At 40.2% G+C, this 27,194-nt stretch overlaps 3 protein-coding genes across 4 annotated transcripts; all 3 read left to right on the top strand.

Annotated features, from left to right (window-relative positions):
- Positions 1 to 853: 853 nt before the first annotated feature.
- skor1b (SKI family transcriptional corepressor 1b) lies at positions 854 to 6,976 on the top strand. Its single transcript, XM_075470992.1, has 7 exons — positions 854 to 2,587; positions 2,941 to 3,034; positions 3,141 to 3,236; positions 3,406 to 3,465; positions 3,950 to 4,024; positions 5,579 to 5,653; positions 6,707 to 6,976. The coding sequence occupies exons 1-7, from the start codon at positions 854 to 856 to the stop codon at positions 6,802 to 6,804; spliced, it is 2,232 nt and encodes a 743-aa protein (XP_075327107.1). The 3' UTR covers positions 6,805 to 6,976.
- A 1,292-nt stretch (positions 6,977 to 8,268) lies between these two features.
- Positions 8,269 to 16,860, top strand: pias1b (protein inhibitor of activated STAT, 1b). Of its 2 annotated transcripts, none has more exons than XM_075469956.1 (14): positions 8,269 to 8,305; positions 10,001 to 10,433; positions 10,574 to 10,658; positions 10,867 to 10,914; positions 11,683 to 11,773; positions 11,881 to 12,015; positions 12,120 to 12,225; positions 12,688 to 12,761; positions 13,057 to 13,217; positions 13,418 to 13,551; positions 13,629 to 13,806; positions 13,935 to 14,071; positions 14,201 to 14,238; positions 14,912 to 16,860. In XM_075469956.1, exons 1-14 carry the CDS (start codon positions 8,282 to 8,284, stop codon positions 15,239 to 15,241), a joined length of 1,974 nt encoding a protein of 657 aa, XP_075326071.1. In that variant the 5' UTR covers positions 8,269 to 8,281; the 3' UTR covers positions 15,242 to 16,860. The 2 variants fall into 2 exon arrangements, with proteins under 2 accessions (XP_075326071.1, XP_075326072.1); XM_075469957.1 differs by having other exon boundaries at positions 8,276 to 8,305; positions 10,115 to 10,433.
- A 1,772-nt stretch (positions 16,861 to 18,632) lies between these two features.
- morf4l1 (mortality factor 4 like 1) lies at positions 18,633 to 26,033 on the top strand. The gene is made up of 12 exons (XM_075469958.1): positions 18,633 to 18,761; positions 19,466 to 19,512; positions 19,601 to 19,668; positions 19,762 to 19,848; positions 22,556 to 22,633; positions 22,738 to 22,763; positions 22,927 to 23,018; positions 23,198 to 23,299; positions 23,383 to 23,471; positions 23,623 to 23,795; positions 25,391 to 25,475; positions 25,557 to 26,033. The coding sequence occupies exons 1-12, from the start codon at positions 18,722 to 18,724 to the stop codon at positions 25,639 to 25,641; spliced, it is 972 nt and encodes a 323-aa protein (XP_075326073.1). The 5' UTR covers positions 18,633 to 18,721; the 3' UTR covers positions 25,642 to 26,033.
- The last annotated feature ends 1,161 nt before the right edge of the window (positions 26,034 to 27,194 follow it).

The following is a 27,194-nucleotide window of genomic DNA, read 5'->3' on the forward strand; positions in this document are numbered from 1 at the left end:
TTTTAACATACACCTCACATATTGCTTTGCATGTTATTTTCATTTATTTTGTTTTTTTAACATCTTTAGGGAGCTTATCCATACAGACCGTCAGGCCTACAGAGGTCCAAACACTCACATCAGACCTTCTTCACTGGTCATGAATTCATACTTAAAGCGGACTGCCTGTGCTAGTGGGAGTGCCTTAAAATAAGTTTGGCCGTCACTTGATTGCTGTTGTTGTCGTAGAGGGGGCTGTACTACAGTCAGGCTGCCATGTGGACACCGCTGCTGCTGGTGGCGCAACAGAAACCATCCGCGCACACCGAGAGCACAGCAGAGAGGCAGGAAGACAGCGAGCAGGAGGGAGGCGGTGCTGCACGGACAACTGCGTCCCACTCCTAAAGCAAACATCTTTACATCCTCCTGAGCAGACTTCTTATCGCTCCGACATCCAGTCGATCACATTCACACGCGCTGACACAAGAGTACAAAGGGGGAGCTGCACGAACGTCAACGGTGAGTTTTAGAGACAGATTTCTGTCAACAGATATAGTCTGTGGGAATATAGTCAGAAAGTTATTGTTATTCTTTTGGAGATGTTATCTCTTGTTCGTATTTTAACTATCTAGATCTACAGATTATGTTTACATTTGTAAAAAGTTGAAGAATTTGACTTTGTGCGGGGAATCAGGACCTAAACACATTGTTTTATAAGGCTGTCTCACACCTAAACTCTAAAATCGAAAGTCACTTTCATGCGGCTAAATTAAAAAGAAGTCCAAAGCTGTAAAGAATCATCGTGAAGCTACTTGAGGCTGTTACTCCTTTGACTTATATATCAAACGACTTTGCTGCTTCCAGGCCTCCAAGGATGGACTCCATACCTGCAGGACGAGACTCCAGCTCCTCACCAAACTCCAAACAAGAACTTTCCTACTCGACCAACTTGAAGCCGAACCAGGTCGGAGAGACGGTTCTGTATGGAATACCCATCGTGTCTTTGGTGATAGATGGCCAGGAAAGACTTTGCCTTGCACAAATATCAAACACCTTGTTGAAGAATTATAGCTATAACGAGATACATAACCGGCGTGTGGCGCTTGGAATCACCTGCGTCCAGTGCACTCCTGTCCAGCTGGAGATCCTGCGGAGGGCCGGGGCTATGCCCATCTCCTCCAGGCGCTGCGGGATGATCACCAAACGCGAGGCCGAGAGACTTTGTAAGTCTTTTCTAGGAGCTCACGCGCCCCCAAAACTTCCGGAAAATTTTGCCTTTGATGTGTCCCACGAGTGCGCCTGGGGGAGTCGAGGCAGCTTCATCCCCGCCAGATACAACAGCTCGAGGGCCAAGTGCATCAAGTGCTCCTACTGCAACATGTATTTTTCCCCAAATAAATTCATATTTCATTCACATCGTACGCCGGAGTCAAAGTACACACAGCCAGACGCAGCAAACTTTAATTCCTGGAGACGGCATCTCAAACTAAGTGACAAAAACTCACTCACCGATGTATTACACGCGTGGGAAGATGTGAAGGCCATGTTCAACGGGGGCAGTCGAAAGAGAACGCTGCCAGGCGGCGGCTCAGACTCCAGCTTAGCCATGAAATCACAAGGGCCCAACCGTCCACGAGAGTCACCCGAGGTACCTGCAAAAATCCTCAGCTGCGAGGACACGCGGAGTGCTATGACGAGCACACGCAGCTACCCGGTCATTCCGGTGCCCAGTAAAGGCTTTGGGATGCTGCAAAAGATCCCTCCCCCGCTCTTCCCTCATCCGTACGGCTTCCCAGCTTTCGGTCTGTGCCAGAAGAAGGAAGATGGTATGATGGGTGAGCAAAGCAAAGCCGGCCTGCCGGGAGTCCTGTGGCATGGCACCAAGGACAGCGCCTATCACTCCTTCCCCATGTTCTGGCCCGCAGCGGGCCCTCTGCCCATTCCTCCGTACCCCCAGGCTCCACACAAACCCCAACCAGAGCTGCGATGTCCTCCCAGACAGACAGACATGGACATTTCTGAAAGCAGCGACCGGAGCACCAACACATCAAAAGACAGCATGGTTGATAATGACCGGTGCTCCAGCACCCAGTCCACGCGTAACGAAGACGATAAGTCAGGGGACGAAGGGAGGCCGGTGGAAGGTGTGACCCTCCCGCCCCGGAAAATCAGCTACGTCTCCGCGTTCAGACCCGTTATCAAAGACGCTGACTGCATCGCCAAGCTGTACGGCAACAGGAGCGTTTATAATGGGTGTCGCACCGGTTATTTATCACCCGATTTTTTGAGCGAGAGTTCCAGCTACCGGTCTATGTCCCCGTGCGTGGACAGCGAGGGCGAGCCGGACGTGGATGTGGAGACCAACAAGACAGCAGAGGAGGAGGAGGAGGATGAGGAGGAGGACTCCCGGCCTCTGTCCTCGATGTGTCCTCGGACTCCTCCCGGTGTGGCGCACAGTGTTTCGCCAAAGGACTCAGACTCCAAAGGCACGCAGGAGGGCAGTCAGCTTGAGTCCCAGAAAATGAGCCTACATGTGGCCCAGTCTTGTGAAAGAGAACTGCAGAGCAAGCAGTTGTCAGAGCCCCACATAGCTGCGCCCTTCACAGCAGTGAGTGACTTTTAACTGAAACACTGGAGATAATTCAAGCTGTAATATTTCTCTGAAGTTTTCTGCAAGTGGCTTTTGTTTTCCTTGGCCTGTGTGTGTACCTTTGAGCAGATACATGTATTCTTGTGGGGAAATGTGTCATAAATGTTAAAAACTGTGTAACAGCAAGAACAAAAATGTGCAGAACAATAAGAAGAAAAACCCTCTCCATATTTTTGGAAAAAAAAAATAAAACTATATACATTAAAACGCAGAGTATATTTTTCAATTATTAGTTGGAAGAGTTTATTTTTAACTCGATCGTTGTGGTTTTTGACCAAAGCTCAAAGAAGTGGTGATTCTTTCTCGTTTAGGTTTACACACCGGAGAGGGGAGAGCTGCAACAAAGGAGCAGCCCGTTTCAGTTCAGACCCACGAATTACCTGACTGCAGCGCTGACAGCAAATGGTTAGACACTTTTTTCTTTTTTTTTTAAAAAAGAGAGAAATAAATTAATTTAGCTGTAAAAAAATCTACATGAGGGGGAAATCACATTGATTTATTTTCTCTTAAGATGAGAGCGCAAGTAAAGAAGAGCCGTCTTCCACGGTGGAGGAGATATCTTTAAACGGACAAAGCAGCGAGGAGAAACAGCGCGAGCAGGAGGAGGGTAAGACACAGCGAGGTCACCGAAAGCAGATATTTTTTTCTCTCTTTTTTTGTGCTTCATAAATTATGTTTTAAGGATTATTTGTTTATTTGTAATCTTTTTTTTTTTTCGTTATAGTGATATTTTATAGATGAATGAAATCAATCTGTTTTCTGGTTACGGTGCTCAGGTGAGGACGCGTCAGCCAGAGCTGTACCAATACAAAGAGACGTTCACAGTCTGGCAAAAGGTAAGACGGTTCCCCCCAGAAATAAAAGATGGCCATATTATTGTCATTAGGATTATTTTGTTGTTGTTACATGAAATCATGAGAATCCCTGTAAAATACTTCACATGAGAGCACCAAGCGTTTTTTTTTTTTTTAAGTTTTGAAGTATTGGTCATGTGACTCGTAAGGTGACTTTAATCGTCGTCTTTTTCGCTCATCTCCAACTTCTTAAAGCCCTGGGGCCAAAGACTTATAAACCTCACGTTATATAAAAACGTTTAATGGACTCTAACCTGCAAAACAATATCTAATGTCTCACTAAACATGAACACAAAATGAGATTATTTCCTCCTTTTCTTTTCCTTTCTTTTTTTTCCCTCCGACCTTGCTCTGATTTTTTTCTTTGCAAACAATGATGACGTCCTCGTCGCCGTCATTAAAAATAGAAGTGTGTCCTAGATGTTCCCTTTCTCCTCAAAGACCTTGTGCTTTGTCTGCTTTTCAGAGGAGCTACAGAAGCAGCTGTTGGAGCAAGTTGAGTTGAGGAAAAAGCTGGAACGTGAATTTCAAAACTTGAAAGGTAAGCAGAATTTTGCAAAAGCCGCTATCCACATAACTTAAAATTTAAAAAAATAATAATAATATTTGGTCAGCAAATTTGTGTTTCCATGGACACAGACTTAACGTTCTGTCTGGTACATGTAAAAGTGTGTCTACTGTTTGTGAGAGAGGCCAGAAAGTGACCCCCTGCGTGCCTGCATATCAAAATATTCCAGTTTTTCCATTTTATCCCCAACACCTAAACTGTGAAATGTCTTATTTTCAATGAAAATCTCCTGTAAAAGATCAGAGGAAAATGTAACTTTCCATCTCAGACATATGAATATTGATTGGCTGCCTTGAATACCCCACAGTTAAAAATATTACAGACAGTTATCTGCACACACACTTATTAAGGCTATCTGGAAAACAAGCCTCATGCTAAAAACTCCAGACTGGTGTTTGTGCAGCTCATGATTCTAGTTGTCAAACTATATCCATGTCCAGTAGAGCAACTGATGGATGAGATGTTTAATCAGGTGAAATACAAACGCCATACACACTCAGACTGCAGTATCTTATAATTGATAACAACTAACTTATCCCCTCCATATTTTTTCCAAAAGACCTAATTCTGTTGCTAAAAATAAGAAGATAGAACAGAACAGTTTTATATTTAAAATGGAGGATATGTAGGTAAGAAGCAGCACTCAATATATGAAAGTGACTACATTTCCAGGAAAACAAGAGACTGTTGTAGAGGTATATGTGTTTTTTTTACCCTTTGTTTTATAGCCTGTGTTCATGTTTCCCGTATTTAAAAAAAAAAAGAAATAACACAACCTGTTATCTATTGTTTACAATTCTGTTCATCTTCTTCTACTTTAAGCTTTGAGCAACACAGCAGGATTCTAACAAAAAGTCATTCAGACCTATAAAATCACTTTGAAGTTTGCAGGTTGTTGGGTTCCATATAAATGCTCTTTGGAGTATTTTTCCATCTCTCTAAAATCACAAATGTATCTTTTCACGCGGTTGTTATCGTTTCGATAACACTAAATAAATTGTTTTTTACGCATCTGTCACATTTTTTTGGTTCCTTCCACCAATTGTTATTCCCATTCATTATTATTAAAGGGGCAGTCTTGTCAAGTTTCGTCGGTCCATTCATTGAAGTCTGAAAAGCAGGAATGAGATTAAGTTTAAAGAAAAAAATACCTTAAAATGTTTCAACTTAATGCTGTAGTCTCTACCAATTAAACATTAACTGACATGTTTCATGCTCTGTTATGTATTTTTCTGTCGTTTATCTTGAGAACAGCGCCCTCTATAGCCTGGTGAACCGTCGAATCAGTTTAAACACCACCAGAGAACATGGAAAAAAACACATCTATCCAAACACCCCTCATCCTGTGATAGTTTTCCATGTTCACATGAATATTAAGGAGAAATGCCAGAGAAACTCACTGATGTCACTAATTATTGTCAGGAGCTCACGATCATTTTTCTTGTTGTGAAATTGTTTAGTAGCTGAACGTAGACGGCTTTTTTTAAAAATCTCTAATTAATCTTGTTTGTGTATTTTGTTCCTCAGATAACTTTCAGGATCAAATGAAAAGGGAACTTTCTTACAGAGAAGAGATGGTTCAGCAGCTTCACATCGTCAGAGGTGAGAAAAATAAAACAAAGGAGCTTTCATGTACCTTTAAAGGGGACATATTATGGAAAAACCTTTTTTTTCCCTTCCTGTATACTTGAAAGCATATTAGTGTGAAAAGTCACCGCTAACCCAAAAATCCAGAAAGAAACACAACCATGGCATTTTGTTTTGCATCTGAAGTATGTCAGTGAGAAGTTCAGATTTGCTGGGGAAACTTGCATCACTTTACAAGTTTATCCAGCCTCCTTCATCGCCTCTGTTATCGCCGCCATCTTCAGCTTCAGGTGATGCTGTATTGGCTGTACACGAGAGGTCACTTAAGACCCCCCCCCCCCCCCCCCCCCCCCCCCCACCAAAAAAAAAAAAATGTTAAACTCATTCCCACGGAGATTTGGGGGGATTGTATGCTCTCACCATGTTAGCACTCCAATACTCACTACAGATCCCAAAGAAGATGAGGCAGAGAGGAGTTTTGGGCCACTCCAGACCCTAAAATCCGTTGATTAGAGAGTTGTAAAAGTAAGGGATGAAACAGGTGCTGCTGTAATGGCACAAACATTTGATGAAGATCTCAGGAAATTGTGTTAGCTTGTGAAAAAGGAAGGGCATAATATGTCTCCTTCAAGTCATTTCAAACTTTTTTCCTTCATTTCTTTTTTCTTATATTTGCCCCAGTGAATAGCCTGGGCTTGATTTGCCTGGGCTTTCTGTGAGGCCTCATTTAACCTGTGTGGGAAAGTCACTGGAAGTGAACCGCAGTTGTCACATGAATTTTAACACAATGCTTTTAACAAATATGTCAAATTCATGATTCTAAATCTGTGAGAAAAATAGATATCTTTCTTAACACAGCTTTATTTTAAAAAATAATTTTAAAAAAAGATCATTTTAATCATTCCAATCTACAGCCTTTATAAACACGTCCAACAGCTTCAAATCATTTCATCGCGTGTGTGTGTGAAACGTGTCTCTGTTGTTAGTGATTAATAGCGTAGTTTCTAGTGATAACACATACATCCTCATGCTGGAACACTGTTGATTGTTTTATGTCCTTCTTCATAGAAGCTCACGACGCGTTACACCATTTCTCCTGTAAGATGTTAACTCCTCGCCACTGCACAGGGTCCTGCTCCTTCAAATCTCCTCTGCTACCGCCATAAATCGGGCATATCTGTAGGACGGGGGACGGGTTCAAAAAGGACACATCTGCTGCTCCTGTCAAACGGCACACGCGAGAAAATGAAATGTTTCCGCGGACACTCGGAGGAATCGAGCTGACAACAGACTTAACCTGTAATTACTTGTAATCTTTGAACAACATGTGTATTTCCACCTTCAGTATTTATTTAAAAAAAAAAATCATCTTGCATACGGTGAAATTTGTTTTACTGAAATTATGCCATTGATTCTATTTATTTGTGGCAAAGTGCAATGACAGTGTACTGTGTATCTTGTATTGGTGGGCTGTTTTTCTTTCTTTTTGTCAATAACAGCAGCATTGACCAGCCAGTTTGTCGTTTCTTATCTTCTCAGAGTTGTAAATAAGCCTACTGCTGTTTTTTTTTTTTTTAATCTAATTTATTTATTTTGCAGGCCAGTAGCTGACTTTGAACGCTATGCACTTTAAACGAGTGATGGGAATTACTATAAAATCCCTGCTTTGAGATAGGCCTACAGTATATAATTGTAGCGGTCAACCGTATTTGTTTTTGGGTTTCTTTTGAGGACTGGACGAACGCAGAATTTAAGAGGCTAAATTAGAGCGTCTGCGATCTTGTAAGTAGCGACATATTCTATCAAAAGTAGCCTATTTGTCCCTGTAAAGGTTTGTTTTCATCGCCAATGAATAAATCATTTCACTGAAGAAAGAAAAGTGAAATCTTACAGTGTGGTCATTATGTCCCTTCTTTACTGTTCTGCTTCCAGCAAATTATTCCCAGCCTGTATAAATCAACCCAAGCTCATTTCAGCCATCAGTCTGTTTTCCTAATTTGACCGTTTCTAAAAAGAAAAACAACAACAAAAAAAACGACGGCATGCATGAGAAAACAGTTCCAAATGGGAAGCTGACTCACGTTTTCTTCCGTCAGAAATGTTGCCTGATGTTTTTTTCGTTGACCTCAGATAATTTAAAACAGCTGGACCTAATCACAACTTCAGGGGGATAACTTTAAATGATCGATAATTCAGATGTTTTCAAACACTTTTTATGTTCACGTTGGAAAATCGTCACGTCATAATAAACAGTAAATGTTTGCCATATGGGCTTTATGAACGACTTTATAACATTTCTTGGTCATTCAATGTATGCCAAATAGGTCAAACCAATCAATATTTCAGTCAAAATTCAGAATTTAAAAAAAAACTAAAGAGAAATAAAATTGACTTTTTGAGCTTTCTCGAGAGGTCTGTCTGATCCGAAATTTGTTTTTGTGTACATTCAGATTAACTAAACGCAACAAACGAGCAGGGTTTGAGCTCCGTCCTCAGGCTTACCCTTTGAGGGTCCGGTGATGGTTATGTGTGGTGCAGCAGCGCCCCCTGGTGCAAAGAAGGGGGGGCTGGCGATGGAGTTTTGCAAAAGTACTCCGTCCCTTGAGGGTAACTGTTTTGCGCCTGCGCACCCAGTGTAACAAGATGGCGGAAAGTGCGGAACTGAAGGTAAAGCGAGTCCCTACAGTAGCTTGATAAATAGACGTTTCACACTCTGAGATTTGCCTTTCAGCTCATATCACTATTGTTATTTGACAATGGAGACCTGAGGAGTGTAGTTATCAAAACATGTAACAATAAAACAGTTGGCCAGAAGAGAGCAGACAAACAGTTAGCTGCCTGGCTAGCTCGTTAGCATTAGCTTTGTTATTGTTGCCGACGTTCCGTTAGGATCTCTTTGCGGTTCACCTGCACATTAGGCCAGGTACAGCTTTTACTAAGAATGAAACCCACAGCCCTTCCATCGTTTTCAACACAACTGTACCGTTGTGCCAACTATTTTACATTGTGAATAAGTCGTCATTACAAAGGCAGTTTCTGTTAAAAATGGGCTGTGTCTATTCCCTGGAAGCCAAGCGCAGGTTATCTTGCATTACCGTTTCTTCTCAGACGTGATTCTAATCTTAAAAAATATAATCATTATCTACAGTAATGTTCCTTGTAATTTAACGAGCGTGAGTTATATTTGTTAAAAAAGTGCAACATTTCCTTTTGATTCAGTCATATTGCTTTAGCATCACACAGGCTATGGCAGCTACTGTAGGCTAACTAAATATACTTAGTTTCCCTTGTTCCTTTTCTATGCTGATACTGTTAAACGTTAACCGACGCAGATCACGCACATTATAATGGTGTGGTCTTATAATTAATTCTGAACCTTACAACAACTAATTTAATATCTACATAACTGATAGTGCCGTCTTGCAGCAGCTATGTCAGGCTGATTTGTGATTTGTGTTCTTTTAGTGTTTTTTTTTTTTTTTTTGTATGTGCGATCACAGGAGTTTAGATCACCTATTTACGATGGTGAACACTTGTCTTGTATGCCCAGCTTCATTTTTACTGTTATATATGTAACACAAGGATGTTTACTATTCGTGAAAGTTTTACCTTTCACTGTTTACCTATGTTCATGTGAATTACCGAGACATGTGCATATGGGCTTCATATTTTAAGTTTTTTTTTTTGCAATGCTGGCAGGTGATTTATGTATGGAAACCCATTGCCCTTATTGATATAGTAACCTGTTCCACACGTAAGGATATTTCTACATCTAGTGACCTATTAGAACACAAGTCTTTGTGTAGGATAACATAACAATGAGAAATGACAAGAAACCCTCCTCGTCTCTGAAACTGAACAGATGAATTCTTCATTCCCCTTGAGCCACAGAGGTGTTTATTTGAATCATTGATCGTGTACAAGGCATGTTTATTATATTACTTCATTACACTGTAGTATATTTCTTATTTTGCTGTCAACACACAGGAAGTCTTGATACGATGATAATTCATTGCTTTGACGTGTTCTTTTTGCAAGCTTAGTCTATTTTTTATATATAAGGAATGTTGATTATCACAAGTTACTTTGCCAAACATTAAACCTTTCAGCAGCAACTCCGACACTGTGACAAGAACAGGTCTATGGTATTGTGCTGTAGGTCAGAAATGAAAATGTTGTGAGTGAGGAACACATGGCAGCGAGTAAAGCATTCTGATGTTCAGAAAATGAAGCAGAAGAGCTTTAGAAATAAAATCCAATGTTAAAATGAGAAAAGAGTACATTCTTATTAATAGTGGATTGGGAAAATGTGTTTTACAAATTGTTTTAGAACTTTTTTCCCCACTCTTCGTTTTTCACCAGCAAATGGTAATGAGCCTTCGAGTTTCAGAGCTCCAAGTGTTGTTGGGCTATGCAGGGCGGAATAAGCACGGGCGCAAACATGAACTTTTGACCAAAGCTCTTCACCTACTCAAGGCTGGATGCAGTCCTGCTGTGCAAATGAAGATCAAAGAGCTCTACAGACGGCGCTTCCCGACCAAAATGGTTTCACCTGTGGACTTAGCTCTGCCTGGTGTCCATTCTGCATCCAGCTTGCCGTCTGGCCTCGCCCAACTGGGATTTGACAGCCAAGGTTCTCCGTCGCCGCTGCTGCCCGTTTCTCTACTCGGACCGAAGCACGAGATAAGTCTGCCTCACCTCTCCTCCACCCTGCACCCTGTACACCCTGATGTCAAGCTCCAGAGATTGCCGTTCTACGATGTGCTGGATGAGCTCATTAAGCCAACCAGCTTGGGTGAGTGCAGCTGTGTATGTAGCGATAACATTTCCTCCACTCGCACATACCAGTGAAGAATTGTGACACTAGTGCTTAGTAATTTCTATAGGTCCCTAGCTCACTTTCTGTTTTTTTTTTTTGTTTTTGTTTTTTTAAAGCTTCAGACAACAGTCAGCGGTTCCAGGAAGCATGTTATGCCTTTGCGTTAACACCACAGCAGGTTCAACAGATCAGCAGCTCCATGTAAGTGAGAAAGCTGCATGTTTCATACTGTCGTCAGCTTTCAGACACTTTAAAAGAGAAAGAAAGAACATACACTTTGACAGAAATGTCCCTGTCACAGCCTTTTACAGTTTGCTGCTTATCTCACACTAAGAGCACATTAAATTGATATAAAAGTATGTGTTGAACTGTTCTGACTAGTCTGACCTGATTTCACTTATATTTTCAGGGACATATCTGGGACCAAATGTGACTTTGCTGTTCAAGTCCAGTTAAGGTATGTATAACATGTTTCTTTTGGGGATCAGTTCTGATTGTGTTTACTTTCAAGTGAAACGTGCACCTGTTTTTAGCTTCTCCTTTTGAAGCAGCCAGAAATAGAAACATCACTTCACTTCTGCATACATTTACTTGTCATTTCTGGCTTTTCAACTAGCCTAATACCTGCATATTTATAAAAAAAAATGTGTATTTAGACTCTTTCTATCAGTACTACTTTAGGTTCAAAGTTAGGTTCAAAGCCTGAGTTTTTAACGTACACACTAGTACACATTTTAACAAAAAATTGACCCTCTTTAGCTCATATCTCAGATTATTAGAGATGAATTACTCAAGGTCAGGCTCTGAAATGTAGAGCAAATGATACGGATGCCTGGTTGTTTCTGTTTGGCTTGGGCTCTTTTTCCTTCAATTTAGGCAAAGTTTGGACACGTTCTTTGCTAACTGAGGGGCACAGTCAAAGTACAATATGAGCTGAGTCTAAATTCAAAACAATATCACACCTTACATAGATCAGTCAACGAGGTAAGCTTTTACAAGAGAAAAATACTTTATAATATAAAAAGTAATGAATGACATCCTTTAAGAAATGCTCTCCTATATCATAGATGGAGATGGCTGTACTTGACACAACTGAAATGGTAAAATAAGCAAGCCAACCTTACTGTGAAAGTGTGGTAACCTTACAGAAACAAATTGCTTTTGACATTTGTCTGACGAAAATTGTAGATGCCGTGTGTGTGTAATTCATTTCCTTTGTTTTCAGATTTTGCTTATCAGAGACGAGCTGTCCACAGGAGGACCATTTCCCTCCCAATCTGTGTGTGAAGGTGAACGGCAAGCCCTGTAATCTCCCAGTAAGTCCACTTTATCTCCTCGTCTTGTCAATTCACAGCGTTTTATCCTTTTTGTAACCGAAAAACTAAGTTACCGATTTTTTTTTTTTTTGTTGTGTTGTCTGCAGGGATATCTTCCTCCCACTAAAAATGGAGTTGAACCAAAGAGGCCCAGTCGCCCTATTAACATAACATCTCTTGTTCGACTGTCCACCACTGTTCCCAACACAATCGTGGTGTCCTGGACCTCAGAAATCGGGAGGGTACGACCATTGCATCAGAATATTTAGGGGGGGGGGGGGGGGGGGGGCATTTAACATGATATGAGTTATCAACATGATGTGCCTGTTTCTTCCTCCATGTTCAGAGTTTTTCCATGGCAGTGTATTTAGTACGACAGCAGTCATCTGCAGTGTTGTTGCAAAGGCTACGGGCCAAAGGAATCAGGAACCCTGACCACTCAAGAGCTCTGAGTAAGTCACCCCCTTTTACTGATTTTGGTATTGATTCGTAGATCTTGTTTTGCCACTACCTGTGAGAAGGAAATTGAAGTCATCACCCATTCTAGCTTATCTTTTATCGTTGCTCTTTCAGATTTTTATGTATCGTTTGATCACATATCGTCTGATCACGGCAGCTAAGTGGAGGTTAAAGGAACTAAACTTAAAGCTAAAAAAGGAAGTGAATTTTGAAAAAGTCTCAGTTCCTTAGATGTCTAAGGATTGCTTTGCTCCTTTCTTATAAAAATATGCTGTTTGACTGCAGCTATGGACTCAGTTCTTACATTGTCTTTCATCTTGATTTTGCTTTGTTTATTGTACATAGACATCTACACTCATCCAAAGTAATGCGATCCTGCTCAGGAAATCAACACGTTTAGTAGAAAGTTTTATCACTTGTGTTTAACCTGTTTTTCTTCTTCTTTCGTCTTACAGTCAAGGAGAAATTGACAGCTGATCCAGAGAGTGAGATTGCGACCACCAGCCTACGAGTCTCTCTCCTTTGTCCTGTAAATAGTATTTCCCACTATTCTGCTCAGTTTGTAGCTGTGAGAAGTCAGTTAGCCTACTAGCCGATCAATAAAAAAATTAATTTTCAATTCTTTTGACATGCAGAGTTTTAAGTTGGTAAAAGAACAACATAAAGCGCAGGTAGTTTGGTAGTAGAGGACTTTGCTTTCAATGAGCTCTGCTGCATTCTGCCATATAATTGATTTTTATTTGATGTAGTCTTAATAAGTTGAATGGTTTTTTTTTTGTGTGTGTGTGTGTGTGTGTGTGTGTGTGTGTGTGTGTGTGTTACAGCTTGGAAAGATGAGGCTGACTATCCCCTGCCGAGCGTTGACTTGCTCACACCTTCAGTGCTTCGATGCTACACTTTATATCCAAATGAATGAGAAGAAGCCGACCTGGGTGTGTCCGGTCTGTGACAAGAAGGCCCCGTACGAGCACCTGATTATCGATGGGTGAGTAATGCACTTAATTTATGATTGTTTGGTTTCAAAATGCAACTGTAGATATATTTGATGTTTCTTATCAAATGAATTGTATTTTTTGAGGTAGTTTCTATCTCCGGTCACATTTAAAAATTAGCTTTAATCAGCCACTATGTTAACGAGTACTGATGTTCTCTGTAAATGTTGTTGAATTTGTATGTTATTTTCAGATTGTTCATGGAGATCTTGAATAGCTGCTCTGACTGTGATGAAATCCAGTTCAACGAAGATGGAAATTGGGCCCCCATGAGGTCAAAGAAGGAGGTGCAGGAGGTGTCTGCTTCCTACAATGGCATAGACAGCGGTAAGTAGGCCGTAGACTTCAGAATCTCAGAGTTTGATATTCAGTGGGAACAGTGTGAGTTTTCTGTTTCTTTATAGATTCATCTAGAACAGATTCGTATGAGCATAAACGGGGATCATCTTATGACAACAACAACAAAGTCGATGTGATAGATCTAACACTGGATAGCTCCTCAGAAGACGAGCAAGATGATGAGCCGCCTCCGAAAAGGGTCTGTCCATCGCTGTCACCCGTCTCTCCGCCTCCAAACAAGGGGTAAGCCTCAAACCCACAAATGAAGAAATACGATGGCTGTAAAAAGTTTTGTTGTTGGGATAAATATGCTCCTTTCTGTGAGGTTGTCTCTTTTGTCCCTGACCTCATGTGCTGTTGTTGTCTCTCAGAGTACTGAACCTGCACGGCCAAGCCTCACCCGTGGCCAGGGCTCCCAGCATGCCCCCTGTGGAGACCAGTTACATTCCCCCCCCTCCGCCTCTTATCCAGGACTACCGCCACTATTATCACACAAGTGATTTGCCAGGTAGACCTGCTGGTTGCCTTGACTTATGTACAATCTTTACCAACTGATGGAAAAACGTACCTTTGAACTCATTTTGCTTCATCAACTGTAATTGTGATTTAATTTAAAGTCTTCTTCCTCTCTTTGCAGATCTAAATTTCTTCTCCTTCCTTCAAGGCGACAATCAGGTACAGTTACTCTGACATCTGTGATCCTATTCTTTGTATTATTTTCTCTAGTTCTGTCAAAATTTATTCACAAAGAAAATAAGCTTGTCATGGTCATGCCCTGTAATAAACACCTTTAATTTGTCTTCTTCATATCTTCCTTATTTAATATGAAGTTTTACTTTATTTTATTTTTTTTTCTTGCTTTAGGCATGGAACTCTTAATGGTATTTAATGTTGAATTTTTGTTGAAGTCCAATACAAAGAAGTCAGTCGCGGTTCGATGAATATTTCTGACCTCACTGACACACTCCTTTCTTGTCACAGATGATAATTTAGATGTAAAAAAAAGCTTGGAAATTCTTCTTCTGACTAAATAGAACTAATTACTAATAAAAACTAACACCCTGTTTAGTTTAGTTTTTTTTTAAGTAGTTTTCCAAACACACCAGTTTACTTGCCACTATGACTTTTATGACTTTCAAAAATACGATGCACTTTATTGCCTTTTCAGCACTGCTGCTCTATGATTCATGGACACACATCTGTTTGACGGTGCATATTCTTGCATTTTAATGTCAAAGATGTTTTGCGACTGTCCACTGAGCTTCAGCGCAATGCTAATGGTCTGCATCTTACTGCTGTACAGACTGCTTGGCAGTACTAATAGGTACTCTTCTTTCTGTGCCATTAGCATTACAACATGGTGATGGCTGCTGCAGCAGCCGCATCAGCCTCCGCCCCAGAGGATCACGACCTGCTCCTCAACCGTTTCCTCCCCTACAGCTCATCTCAAATGTTACGGGAGCAGCCGGGCACCCCCGGGAGCAGCACGCTGGCAGCCACCAACGGAGGCAGCAACAGTGGAAGTACCAGCAGTTTGGTGTCTTCCAGCAGCCTGCGGGATCGTGAAAAAGACAGAGACAGCCACTCCATTTCAGGATTGTCGAGGTCCTCGGTGGAAGCTGCAGCAGCAGCCGCCGCCATTTATGGCTCCATATCTGACGTTATCTCTCTTGACTAAACCCCACAGAACTGAAGGACATGGGAGACCTCAAACAGGAGTTATTTGTAAATAATGAAAAGGAAAATGAAAGAATACAGCGCTATGTACAGAGAGGAAAATCTATTTTCAATTTTACTTATATGTATATAAACTTAGGACGCTTCCTGTCCGGTGAGTTACTTCAGTTGATATTTTTCTGTGAATACTGAAGACTTTTTCACACCTCTTCATGTGGTCCTTTGATTATATTGTAGCTTTTGTACCTGGTTTTTACAGTTTTTGTTTCAATATTTAACATCGACGGCATTATTACAGCATACATGCACAGGACCCAAATGAGGATACGACTTCTGGAGCATATGTAGAATCTAAAGAAAATGGGCATTGTTAGAGATAAACAAAAAGCAGCCCACAGCAACACAAGAAGATGTGGGACACTTTCTTTATTTTCTAAATGGTGTCAGGATCAGGCCATTTTTGCCATCACTGTAGTTTTATGTTCTCTTAAGACTTTCATGCTGTGGTTGCTATTTTTAAGGAATTATTTATAATGTAAGTTATGTTCGATTTGTGCTGTTTTCAAAAGAAGCATTCCCAGAAGCATCTGGGAACTGTTGCCACTAGAAATGCGAAAGCAAATGTGAGATCCTCCTGTTGTCATAACTCCACCTTTTCTCTCCTTGCTTCTTTTAGGCAAATCAAATATGAACAATATTTTATTGCTAAGATAAGAGTGTGCGTAAAGTACCTAGAAATTTGGAGTAAGTCAGTATTGTTAGGAACAGGCCTTTTCAGTTTGAGAATGAAGGTTCAGCAAACACCCAGAATCAGACCTTTCATATACTCTATACACACGAGTTAAATTAAAACTTATTTTTTAAAGTTAAGCTGTTCCTTTGTGTATTACTCTTAAAATGAACGCAGAAAACTACAAAGAAGTGACCAGCTGACAAATCTTTCAACACGAGGCTCGTTCGGTCTATTTGAAGTTCATTCTTAATGTAAAAGCTACAACAGTTCACTGAGTTTAAGTGGATTCATTACATTTCAATTTATTGTTTTATTGTAGCACTTGCTTTCCCCCCCCCCCCCCCTAAATAGATATATACATAAATAAGGTATGTGTGGACGTTACAGTTCACATTTAGAACAGTTTCCAGCTCTGCGTGTTTGCCAGTTACCTGAAAGCTCACCTGTTCAAGAGCGCCGCTGTGAGGCTACAGAATGCCGAGCCCTTTTTTGGGGGGTGTTAAATGTGTTTGCAAAAGCCTTTAATATAACTGTGATAGCTTAGTCTTTGAGTGAATCACAACACTCATTTTGGCCCAGAGGTTTGAAAATTATTGAAATTATCACGGATGCCTCCCCTCCGTTCTCTCTCTCTCACTCTCTTTTTTTGAACTTGTGCTCACAATTAGAATTATTTATTATCATATATGTTTTCAACAGTTGTTTGATCCGTGAATATGCATTGCTGTCATCGTATGTGATATTTCTTTTATAATAATATAATTGAAGATATTTAAAGATGTCACTGTTGCTTGACATGCATTGTAACCTTTTCAGTTTCTGTCTCTTTTGCTATTGGATGATGTCAATAACTCAATAGAAGCTTTGATCATTTTGAACAGCTACAAGGTCTACTGTGCTAATTGACGGCTAATTGATTGGCTTAATTAAAAGTAATGCAATGAAAGAGTTATTTGAATAAATGTATGTTTAGCGTGTAAAATGTGGCATCGCAGTGATCACTAACTAAGCACTGTGACGCTTTAATAGATATTTTATGGCTCAAAATGATTACATGTTTATTAACATAGGAGTATTTCATTCAAACTGATGGAGGCGGAGCCACATTACCAAGCAGACAGAAACAAATGTTTCAATTTTGGATGTATCTGCTGAATATTTTCTCATTTACTTGAACGTTTTGCAGAGATTGAGACAAGAGTCTACGTGACGCCATCACAGTGCTCATTTTGTGCTGTGAGCTGCCCCGAACTCATATGATGAAAGTTCTTGCAAAGAAAAGCATCAAATTCGTTCCTTTAAAAATTATCGACCCTTTGAATCTTTGGTATATTGGATGAAAATCAAACTACTTCAAAATGTATTAAGATAGTTTCTAGATAGTTTTCGGCCAGTCAACCAAGAGTCCACTTCTCTGTGCATTTAAATCTGTGACAAAGCACAACACAGAATTTCTCAAATTCCTCATGCATTTGTGTAATTTCTTAAAGCATGTATTGACTAAAGCGATCACAGAAATGCTGAGAAGCAAAAAGTGCGTTTCACTTGTAAATACATGAGAATTATATCAGAAACAGAAAACTGACAGATAAAAAGCCAAGAGACACAATTTTGTGCCAAAGGATACCTGAATATCCACCACTCAGCATTTTTTTTATAATATTCTTGGTCGTGAACTGATGCCGTGAAACAGCATTTAGAACATTATGCAGGTATAAAATTTATAAACAAAACAAACTTTTATAGAAAAACTAATTAATGGCTTGTGACTTCTGTATTTCTCAAATAATTGTTCTTCCCCTTATTAGTCTTTAAGGTATGTGTGCATCAGATGACCATGATTAACAAAACAGGTCCCATATCATACTGTAGGTCCATTCTGACTTTATACAGTCCGACGAATCCAGTTTTTGCACATAAGTCCTCTCAGTAACTGTATGTATACACACAGTCTATGGGTCAAATAACATGGCTGCTTCAGGACTGATGATGGGTAGTTGTTACAAAGTGAAATAGAACCAGTATATGAACATTTGCAGTAAGAATCAAGAGTTTGAAGTTCATTTTGACACATTCATTTGCAGAAATATATTTGCTTAATGTGTGTGGAGTTTGCATGTTCTCCCCGTGTATGCGTGGGTTCTCTCTGGGTACTCCGGCTTCCTCCCACTGTCCAAAAAATCATGCATGTTAGGTTAATTGGCATCTCTAAATTGTCCTTAGGAGTGTGTGTGTGTGGTTGTTTGTCTCGTTTGTCTCTGTGTGGCCCTGTGATGGACTGGCGGCCTGTCCAGGGTGTACCCCGCCTCTCGCCCATTGACTGCTGGGATAGGCTCCAGCCCCCCCGCGACCCGACCGACGGATTCAGCGGTATAGATAATGGATGGATGGATATTTGCTTAATGTTTCACATGTAGGTAATTCATCTTTACTAAACCAGAAGTTCCCACCTCATATCTTTGATGGAAGAAAGCTTTATACAATGGATTATTTAAAATAATAATAATTAACAATAATTATAAATTACAATGTAGTTGTATTTACTACATATAGTTGTATATATACATATGTCTATGTGTACTCACGCTCTGAATAGACTGAAGTTGTTTCACTGGCAGATAGAGAACTTGAACGCACGTAATACTTAAACGTCACTACGTAGAGTATGACGTTAGTAGAGAGCGGCGTCGTAACGGTCTGGAATGGGAGCTGGCGATTTTTCCCATATTTCGATAGTTTAATCCGTGAATGGCGCCGAAACAGGACCCGAAACCTAAATTTCAAGAAGGTAACGACTTGTTTGTTTGATAATTTGTTGGATCCGTGGCAGCGGTAACTGCTGAGGCCACTGCAAAGATTCAAAATGTTAGCTTAGCATATCCAAATAAACACTGGCGCCGCGGAGCAACTAGCGGTATTAGCTTTCATTGTTGTTGGTATGAAAATAAAACTGGTTGTAATTACTTTTGTTCCCAGCTTTCGTTGCTTATTCAATCGTATTTGTACTACATCATCTAAGGCTAAGAACAAAAATGTACACTATCTGAATTTCAGTTATGCTCCTGTCAGCTAACACCACTAGCTTCATTGATACAACGTTAGCTCCTGCTGGATTTCACCGCCCACTTTTCTGTTGCTAGTAAGCTAACTGTTAGCTGAAAGGCGACTAACCTCTTTTTTTCCTGGTGTAGTCATATTGGTCATATAACACGTAACGATAGTTCAATCACGCTAATTGAAGCAAGTCAAATGTATGCAATGACCTAAAAATGCATACTTTTGGTGCAATAATAAGGTGCTTTAAAACTAGAATTGTCACTTCAAATAGTAAAGTTAGTTAGTCCCACCTGTGCATCTGGGTCACTCGTAAGTCTGAAGGTGAATTTAAGGCGTAATGCATGCTTTGTTTCTGATTAGCGTGAATGTAATGTAGTTTATACGAATGACTTTCTTTTAATCAACACTTGCTTTTTATCAACCACCTCTCTCTAGGTGAAAGAGTGCTGTGTTTTCATGGGCCATTGCTCTACGAAGCTAAGGTAGGCTGCTTCAATTAGCCTGGTTGTTATGAGATCCTCCTCCTTGTGTCTGATCATTGTTGACAAGTAACCGTGCTTCTCATTCCAGTGTGTTAAGATAAATATCAAGGACAAACAAATCAAATACTTTATTCATTACAGCGGGTGGAATAAGAAGTAAGTTTGTGGCTCAGATAAATCAAGAATTATATTCTATTTTGTAAAGATTTCACAAGTGCTTGAATCCTTTATTGGTGTTTTCTATTACAGCTGGGACGAATGGGTTCCTGAAAGCAGAGTGCTTAAGTATGTGGACAGTAATCTTCAGAAACAGAAAGAGCTTCAGAGGGCAAACCAGTAAGTCCATTAACACAAATGCTGGATTTCCTAAAAAGTATCCATACCATCAAATCCACTGCAATCTGTGTCAGTAAACCTTCAGGAAACTGACTGACTGAAGCCGTTTTCACACTTGAGCACTGGAGATGTTCAGGATTCCCCTGTTCAGGGGAATATGTGGGCAAATGCTTTTTGCACCAGCATTTCACAGCGGGAGACTTTCTGCTGGAGAGGCGCTTTCCCGACTGCAGATGTGAGGGAGGAACTGTGGGAAAAGTAGTACACAGGAGGCAGCATAAGATACAAAAATTGTGTGCTGTGGAAGTTGCTGCGTTTTCTTTACAATGCGGAGAATAGTAGATGAGGCTTCTTATTGAATCAAAAGCTCCTTTCACACTGAGACCCGCTACCTTAGTGGGTCCAAATTGCCACTTCGACCCGCGTCGAGCAATGTGAAAGCTTGGCGTGTTAGGTGACCCGTGTCGCCTGCAGCCGAGTTAAGGGGTCGTTGCCTAGTGGCAGAGCGTCACACGAAACACATAAAATGCTGGGCGTAGGCACAAGGCATGCGTCGGAGGTAGGGTTAAATACACCTGTCTGCATCAAATTTTTCAAACCAACGATGGCGGGACACCTTGAGGACTTGTTTTTGCCATTGTATATGCAGTTCATGGAGATGTTATTTTACAGGGTGTGGATGGTCACAACGTGGGATGCCGCAGAAGAACATATGCGGAGAATACAAGAGCATTATAATCTCCAAGTTGAGGAAATCGCCCTCTGGCACTCCTGGCGTTGTGGTCATTAACCGCATGGAACTTTTTCCTCATGGCTTTCAGTTTGTTGGTCACCTGCATCTTGCTGCGTGGGAAACCGCGCTCTCCCATCTTTCTCGCCAGCCCTTCCAGCAGAGGTCCATCTTTCACCGTCCCCGAAATGCGGTGGTAAATAACGCCCTCTGCTCGGTGGCTGAGGCCTAAAAAAAATTTTTTTGGTTCCGGTTTCCGACCGACCCTGTCAATTTTTGTGCGACCCAAATTATTTTATGAGCTTGGGGAAGAGAAAAAAAAGAACACAAATACATTTTTTTTAGGCAAACTATAATTAGGTTTTTGTACAGCACCTCTTCATCCTGTACAAGGATGAGCGCATGCTCTCGTGAAAACAACGACTTCACGTGAGATCTGCATGCAGACTGGATCGGTAGCACATGTTATATGGTTGCGGGAGAAAGATGGATATATGCGTGGTCTCCATTGTTTCTCCATGCAATAGCGTGACAAACAAAATTGTAAGATTGGGTAGGAAATCTTTCGAAAATGTCCTTGAAGAAGTCAAGCAGTGCACTTGTTCATTTGTGTCAGCAGCCGGTGTTCAGTTGATTTCTCCTACTTGTCGAGAATTGCTACTTTGTGGTTTTGCGCATGCGCCGAGCCGATTTTCTAAGTTTCGTTTTCACGCCCATAATGTTTTGCAAAAAATAAGATATTTTTCTTATCATATATCATACTATCATTATCATTTTTATGAATATATATATATAGGCTACATAATATATAAAAAAATATTTCAATTGTTTTGTGTTAGACAGAATAATAGAAGCAGGCAGTAATGTTGGACAACAGGGCTATGAGTCGCAGAACACCAGAGTGACACTTTAACTAAACTATTACATTTATTTATGAAATATTGCTTGAGATGTCTTCAATGCCAATGGTCCAGGTTGTATCGACTACATATTTTGTTCATATAGAAATGTGTGTGTGTGTATAACATGCTGGGAGTATCCATTGCTGCTGTAATAAAAAATAAATAAAAAAAATCTACCTATTCTCGCTGCCACTGGAAAAAAAAAATAATAATAATAATTCCCTACCTACCCATGACATCAACTGACAACCAACAGGAACCAAACTTTTTTTTTTTTTTTTTAAGCCTGAGGAGCTCGCGGACCTCCTTGTCTCCCCAGTTGGCCATCTTCAAAAATGTCTCGAACTTGATGTAGGCTAAAACAGAGTAAAACTTGTCCTCACCTGTCGCTGTTGTTCTGAATCAGCTGTCCATTCTGTCTTTTAAACTCCTCACGTCACGCCACGCCCACGTCCGACCCGCGTCAATTGCTTTCACATCAAACTCGGTTCGGCAAAAAGACTAGGGTCCGACGCGGGTCGAATGGCGAGTCGAGTTGACACGCCAGCCTGGGTCGTCAGTGTGAAAGGAACAGCGGACACGCTAAATTCGCGAATTAAACGCGGGTTATTCCTCAGTGTGAAAGGGGCTAATATGAGTACAGTATTGCATGCTCCTGTAAGTATCCACAATAGTGAGGAGACTCTCATTAGCACACACACCTGCTCACTTGCACAGCGGCAGTAAAAGCTTCAGAATATTTACTAACATGTTCCTTCGATGCGTCTCACCCGCTGATGTTTTGGTAATTTTTTTTTTTTATTTGTTTGTTTTTTATTTGTTTTTTTTATTTATTTATCTATTTATTTATTTATTTTTTACGAGGGGCTGCAAGAAGTCCAGAGTGAATGTTGCAGATATGTTGCATGCCACAGCCCCAGAACACCTCTAAAACATTTCAGTGTGTGTGTGTGTGTGTGTGTGTGTGTGTGTGTGTGTGTGTGTGTGTGTGTGTGTGTGTGTGTGTGTGAAAATGGCTTTAGTGTAAACGAGTCAATTTTGAAGTAACCTGTGAACTTGTGTTTTCTAATTGTAGAGATCATTATGTTGAGGGAAGAATGAGGGGTGCTGCGCCGAATAAGAAGATACCTGCTGCATCGCAGAAAAACGATGTGTTAGTCAAAGCTCCTTGGTTTTCTTTCATCCTCTATAATGTATTTTGTCAAACTGCTTTTCAGATCATTTAAACCTTTATTAATGGATCTTTTCCTTTTGTAGGAAAACCAAAAAGAACAAACAGAAGAGTGAGTATGTCATGCTGTGTTTTTACATCAAAGGTTATGTTAGAAATGCATAAACATGGCTCTTTGGTATTATGACTGTCCAGATTTTGTATGTCCATTATCATTACCATTACAGCTGGAAATTGTCTAGAACAAAAAGTTAAGTAAGTTTATGTCTGTTCAGCTCCTGGAGCAGGAGAAGGGACTAGTTCAGGGGGAGACCCAACCCACCCTCCACGAAAGAAGAGGGCACGTGTTGACCCGACTGTGGAGAGCGTAAGTTCGTACATCTGCTAAGCTGCTTTTAGTAATAGTTTACCTCTTAACTGGTTGATTTGTAGCTGCACCGAAAGAAACTAAGGAGTTTGTTATTCCGGACAGCTCAAACTATGACAAAAATAGTTTTGGATTGCATGACCTGTATAAACGTGGTGCTTTTTTTTCTGTCTGTTTAGGAGGAAACCTTCATAAATCGAGTGGAAGTTAAAGTAAAAATCCCAGAGGAGCTAAAACCATGGCTTGTTGATGACTGGGACCTGATTACGCGGCAGAAACAGGTAACAAACCGACGTGTCCTTGCTTTGCAGCATTTGCAGTGACGTTCACGACATCGATGTTTCATTTTGTTTTTTGTCTTCAGCTTTTCCACCTACCTGCCAAAAAGAACGTTGACGCAGTTCTCGAAGATTATGCAAACTACAAGAAATCAAGAGGAAACTCTGATAGCAAGTAAAAACTTGTTTTGTTTGATAAAGGTGTCGTAGTCGACACGGGCAACGCCACAAAATGAAATGCTTGTTTTGATTTTCTGTATCTTTGTATGTGTTGATCAGCACCATAGAGCCGATTTATTTATTTATTTTCTTCCTTTGCTGCTCAGGGAGTTTGCCGTAAACGAAGTCGTTGCTGGTATCCGTGAATATTTCAGCGTCATGCTTGGGACACAACTTCTCTACAAATTTGAGAGGCCTCAGTACGCAGACATCCTGGCCAACCACCCTGATACGTCTATGTCTCAGATCTATGGCGCTCCTCACCTACTCAGACTTTTTGGTAAGAACGAACTGTCCCACTTGAATGTTTTGCCTCACCAAAGTGCTAAAGTGCACTCCCACAGTTGTATGAATTGTCTAGTAGATGAGACAGAGGCAGAAAGATTATTAAAGTTTATACAGTGAAGCTGCTTTAAAATGATCAAAATGTTAAATAGTCTAACCTTCTGGTGGAACACATCCAAAATGCGACAAATAGTTATCTTATTGGAGAGACTTAGAAGAATTACTTTTCTCTAAAATTACAGAGAAAGGCCCGGCGGTTCAAAAAGCCTAGATTGAAATGTTGTGTATAATTCACTAATTTGGTGACTTGCTCTACAAGACTGGTCAGATTGGCGCACTTCATCTCGACTTTTGTCGGATACAGTCGTCACCACTGATACAGAGTCGAGATGAATAAGAGTTTTTGGTTAATTAAAAAGGTAAGATAACCACAGGGCCTAGTGCCGTGTATAAACATAGCTACTCTGTTATTGTACATTCAATACTAAGCTATTCAAATAATACACAGGTTAATATATTCATGTTTTTATTTTAAACATGTGCAAGGTACAGGGTGGCCGTGCCACTGCCATTTATAAACAAACATCTTGCATACAACACAGATTTTTCCACAGATTTTAACTTTAAACATGCATGTAGATGGGACAATGAATCCTCAAACCATCTGTGGATGGCACATGTTTGCACACAATTTGTGAGAAAAAACTGTTTGGAAAAAAAATTAAAAAATCGTCTAATCAACCAAAGATTTCGCGACCCTCCTGCAGTAACTCCGCGGACCCCCTGTTGAAGACCTCTGCACTAAAGCTTGTTAAAACACAAGATGGCACAGATTTGCCGGAAATCTTTAACAATCTTGAAGCTGTGGACACTTAAATTTTAGGTTTTATATTAAAAAAAATTACACTTAGATAAAATGTGTTAAACTGATGTAACAAGTACAGTATGTCTAGCCTCATAAGGAAACTAGCCTTACTGAAGAATGCCCAAATGGGCCTTTTGTTGTCCTTTGAAAACCGTCTGATTCAATTTTATCATTTATCAAATAGTTTAATTCCACCATCACTAAAGGAAAAAAGAAATCCGAGTTGTGTGGTTGTGATGACACAAACCCAAACGCACCGCTGCCTCTTCAGGCTCATGACAGTTCTATCTAAACTTGTGATTTGTATGAGTTCCAGATCAAAAAACGAGAATAAAGAAACATTTATTCCTGCTTCAACGAGTTAAAGTCGTGGTCTTTTCAAGTTCAAAAAACAGAAATCTTGTGCACAATTACAGGCACATTTTGTTTCAAACCTGCTACGACATGATTCTGTAGTGCATTAAAGGAGAGCTATTATTCCAAGTATCAGCCAGGATTGCACATGGGTGTTAGTAATGATAAAGCAGAGCATTCCTCTTCAAAGTACCTCTTGTCTGTATTCATCTTCATCTACCACTATGACCCGTGTGCGCTGCTGTAAACACTTGAAATACCTACTTGAAGTATTTCTTTAAAAAAAAACTAAAAAAAAACGAGTACAAATGAAATTGAGATCAGAAGTCACGTGGTGTTTAAACGTCTGTCATTGTTTTGGTTTAAAAAAGTGAGAATAGGAGCCATGCTGGCGTACACTCCCCTGGATGAGAAGAGCCTTGCACTGCTGCTCAGTTATCTACAAGACTTTCTCAAGTGAGTATTCAGAAAATTTCTCAATTATGTTTCTGGTGAATAAACTGCAGCAGAAGTGAGTAAAATGATGCTGTGTTCCAGGTATCTTGTAAAGAACTCTCCATCGCTCTTCAATGCAAGTGACTATGAAGTTGCCCCTCCAGAGTACCACCGCAAGGCAGTTTAAGGATTTTTTTATTTTTATTATTATTATTATTATTATTATTATAGGATCTGAAGTCTTTGCAAGCTGAACTTCGGATATGACATTTTTACCTGTCGAAAGGATGTGATTTCACCAAACACCTTTTTGTAAGATCTGTTGAGTTATCAAAGAAGAACCAGATGGAGATGTCAAAGTAGTCCCCGGACAGATTCTTTTTCTTTCATGAGGAAAGCTGCTGAGTACGCTCTTTCTGTATTGGTATGTTTTTGAGTACCACTTTTTAGTTTCTATTTTAAATATTTTTTTGTTCCGTGTCTTCATCCTCTGAAAGATTTCAACATGATTATTTTTGTTTCTTGTTTTTGATTCAGATGCTGATGCTCATTTTCTAATAAAAGTCTATTTGTCTGGTGTTTGTCTCAGTTTTGAAGCTGGTCAAAATCAATTGGTTGACTCTATTTACGCCTTCCTTTAGAAGAGTAGAATCAAATAACTTTTTAGTCTTGCTTCTGACTAAATAGTGTCCAAATTTAAGTATTTTCCAAAATTCTGAATGGGAAGAATTGACCGGATTTTAACTGTAGTACATATTGAAATTAGTTTGTGCAAGATTGAACATCATTTGGTGTGTGATAGACTGCTCATAGCTTATCTGTATGTACGTAAGATTGTTTCTTTTTTGAAAAGTTGGAAGAGGGGTATATTTAGGGCAGGGGTCCTCAACCTTTTCAGTACCAAGGACCGGTTTGGTTCTGCAATTTGTTTTTTGTTTTTTTTTTTTTTTTTTGTACTTTACGTTCAACAGACATTACATTTAGCAGATGCTTTTACAAATTAGGATATGATGACAGACAGACAGTCATCATTGAAAAAAATAAACGTGCACAATCGGCCTCCTATAATGCAATCTATGCAGTTTCCAAGTATAGAATCTAGCGAGTGAAATGAAAGAATTCCCGATTTCCATGTCTTTTTAAAAAAAAAAAAAAAATTATTATTTTTTTTTTTCCCCCCAATCTCACGGCCCGGTTTGGAATGTCTCGCGACCCGGTGGTTGGGGACCCCTGATTTAGGGGTATCCAGGTTGTTGCATCTTTTTTAATGTTAAGCGTTGGGAAACTTAAGAGATTAGTTTTTTGCTGTACTTTCACTGTTTGTCGTAGCTTCAACTGCTTTTGCAGATGGCAACATACACTATATTGCCAAAAGTATTCACTCACCCATCCAAATAATTAAATTCAGGTGTTCCAATCACTTCCATGGCCACGGGTGTATAAATTCAAGCACCTAGGCATGCAGACTGCTTCTACAAACATTTGTGAAAGAATGGGTCGCTCTCAGGAGCTCAGGTAATTCCAGCGTGGTACTGTGATAGGATGCCACCTGTGCAACAAGTCCAGTCATGAAATTTCCTCACAACTAAATATTCCATAGTCAGCTGTCAGTGGTATTAAAACAAAGTGGAAGTGATTGGGAACAACAGCCACGAAGTGGTAGGCCATGTAAAATAACAGAGCGGGATCATGCTGAGGCGCAGAGGTCGCCAACTTTCTGCAGAGTCAATCGCTACAGAC

This window comes from Odontesthes bonariensis, chromosome 7, assembly GCF_027942865.1.
Source record: "Odontesthes bonariensis isolate fOdoBon6 chromosome 7, fOdoBon6.hap1, whole genome shotgun sequence".
NCBI classification, from domain to species: Eukaryota; Metazoa; Chordata; class Actinopteri; order Atheriniformes; family Atherinopsidae; genus Odontesthes; species Odontesthes bonariensis.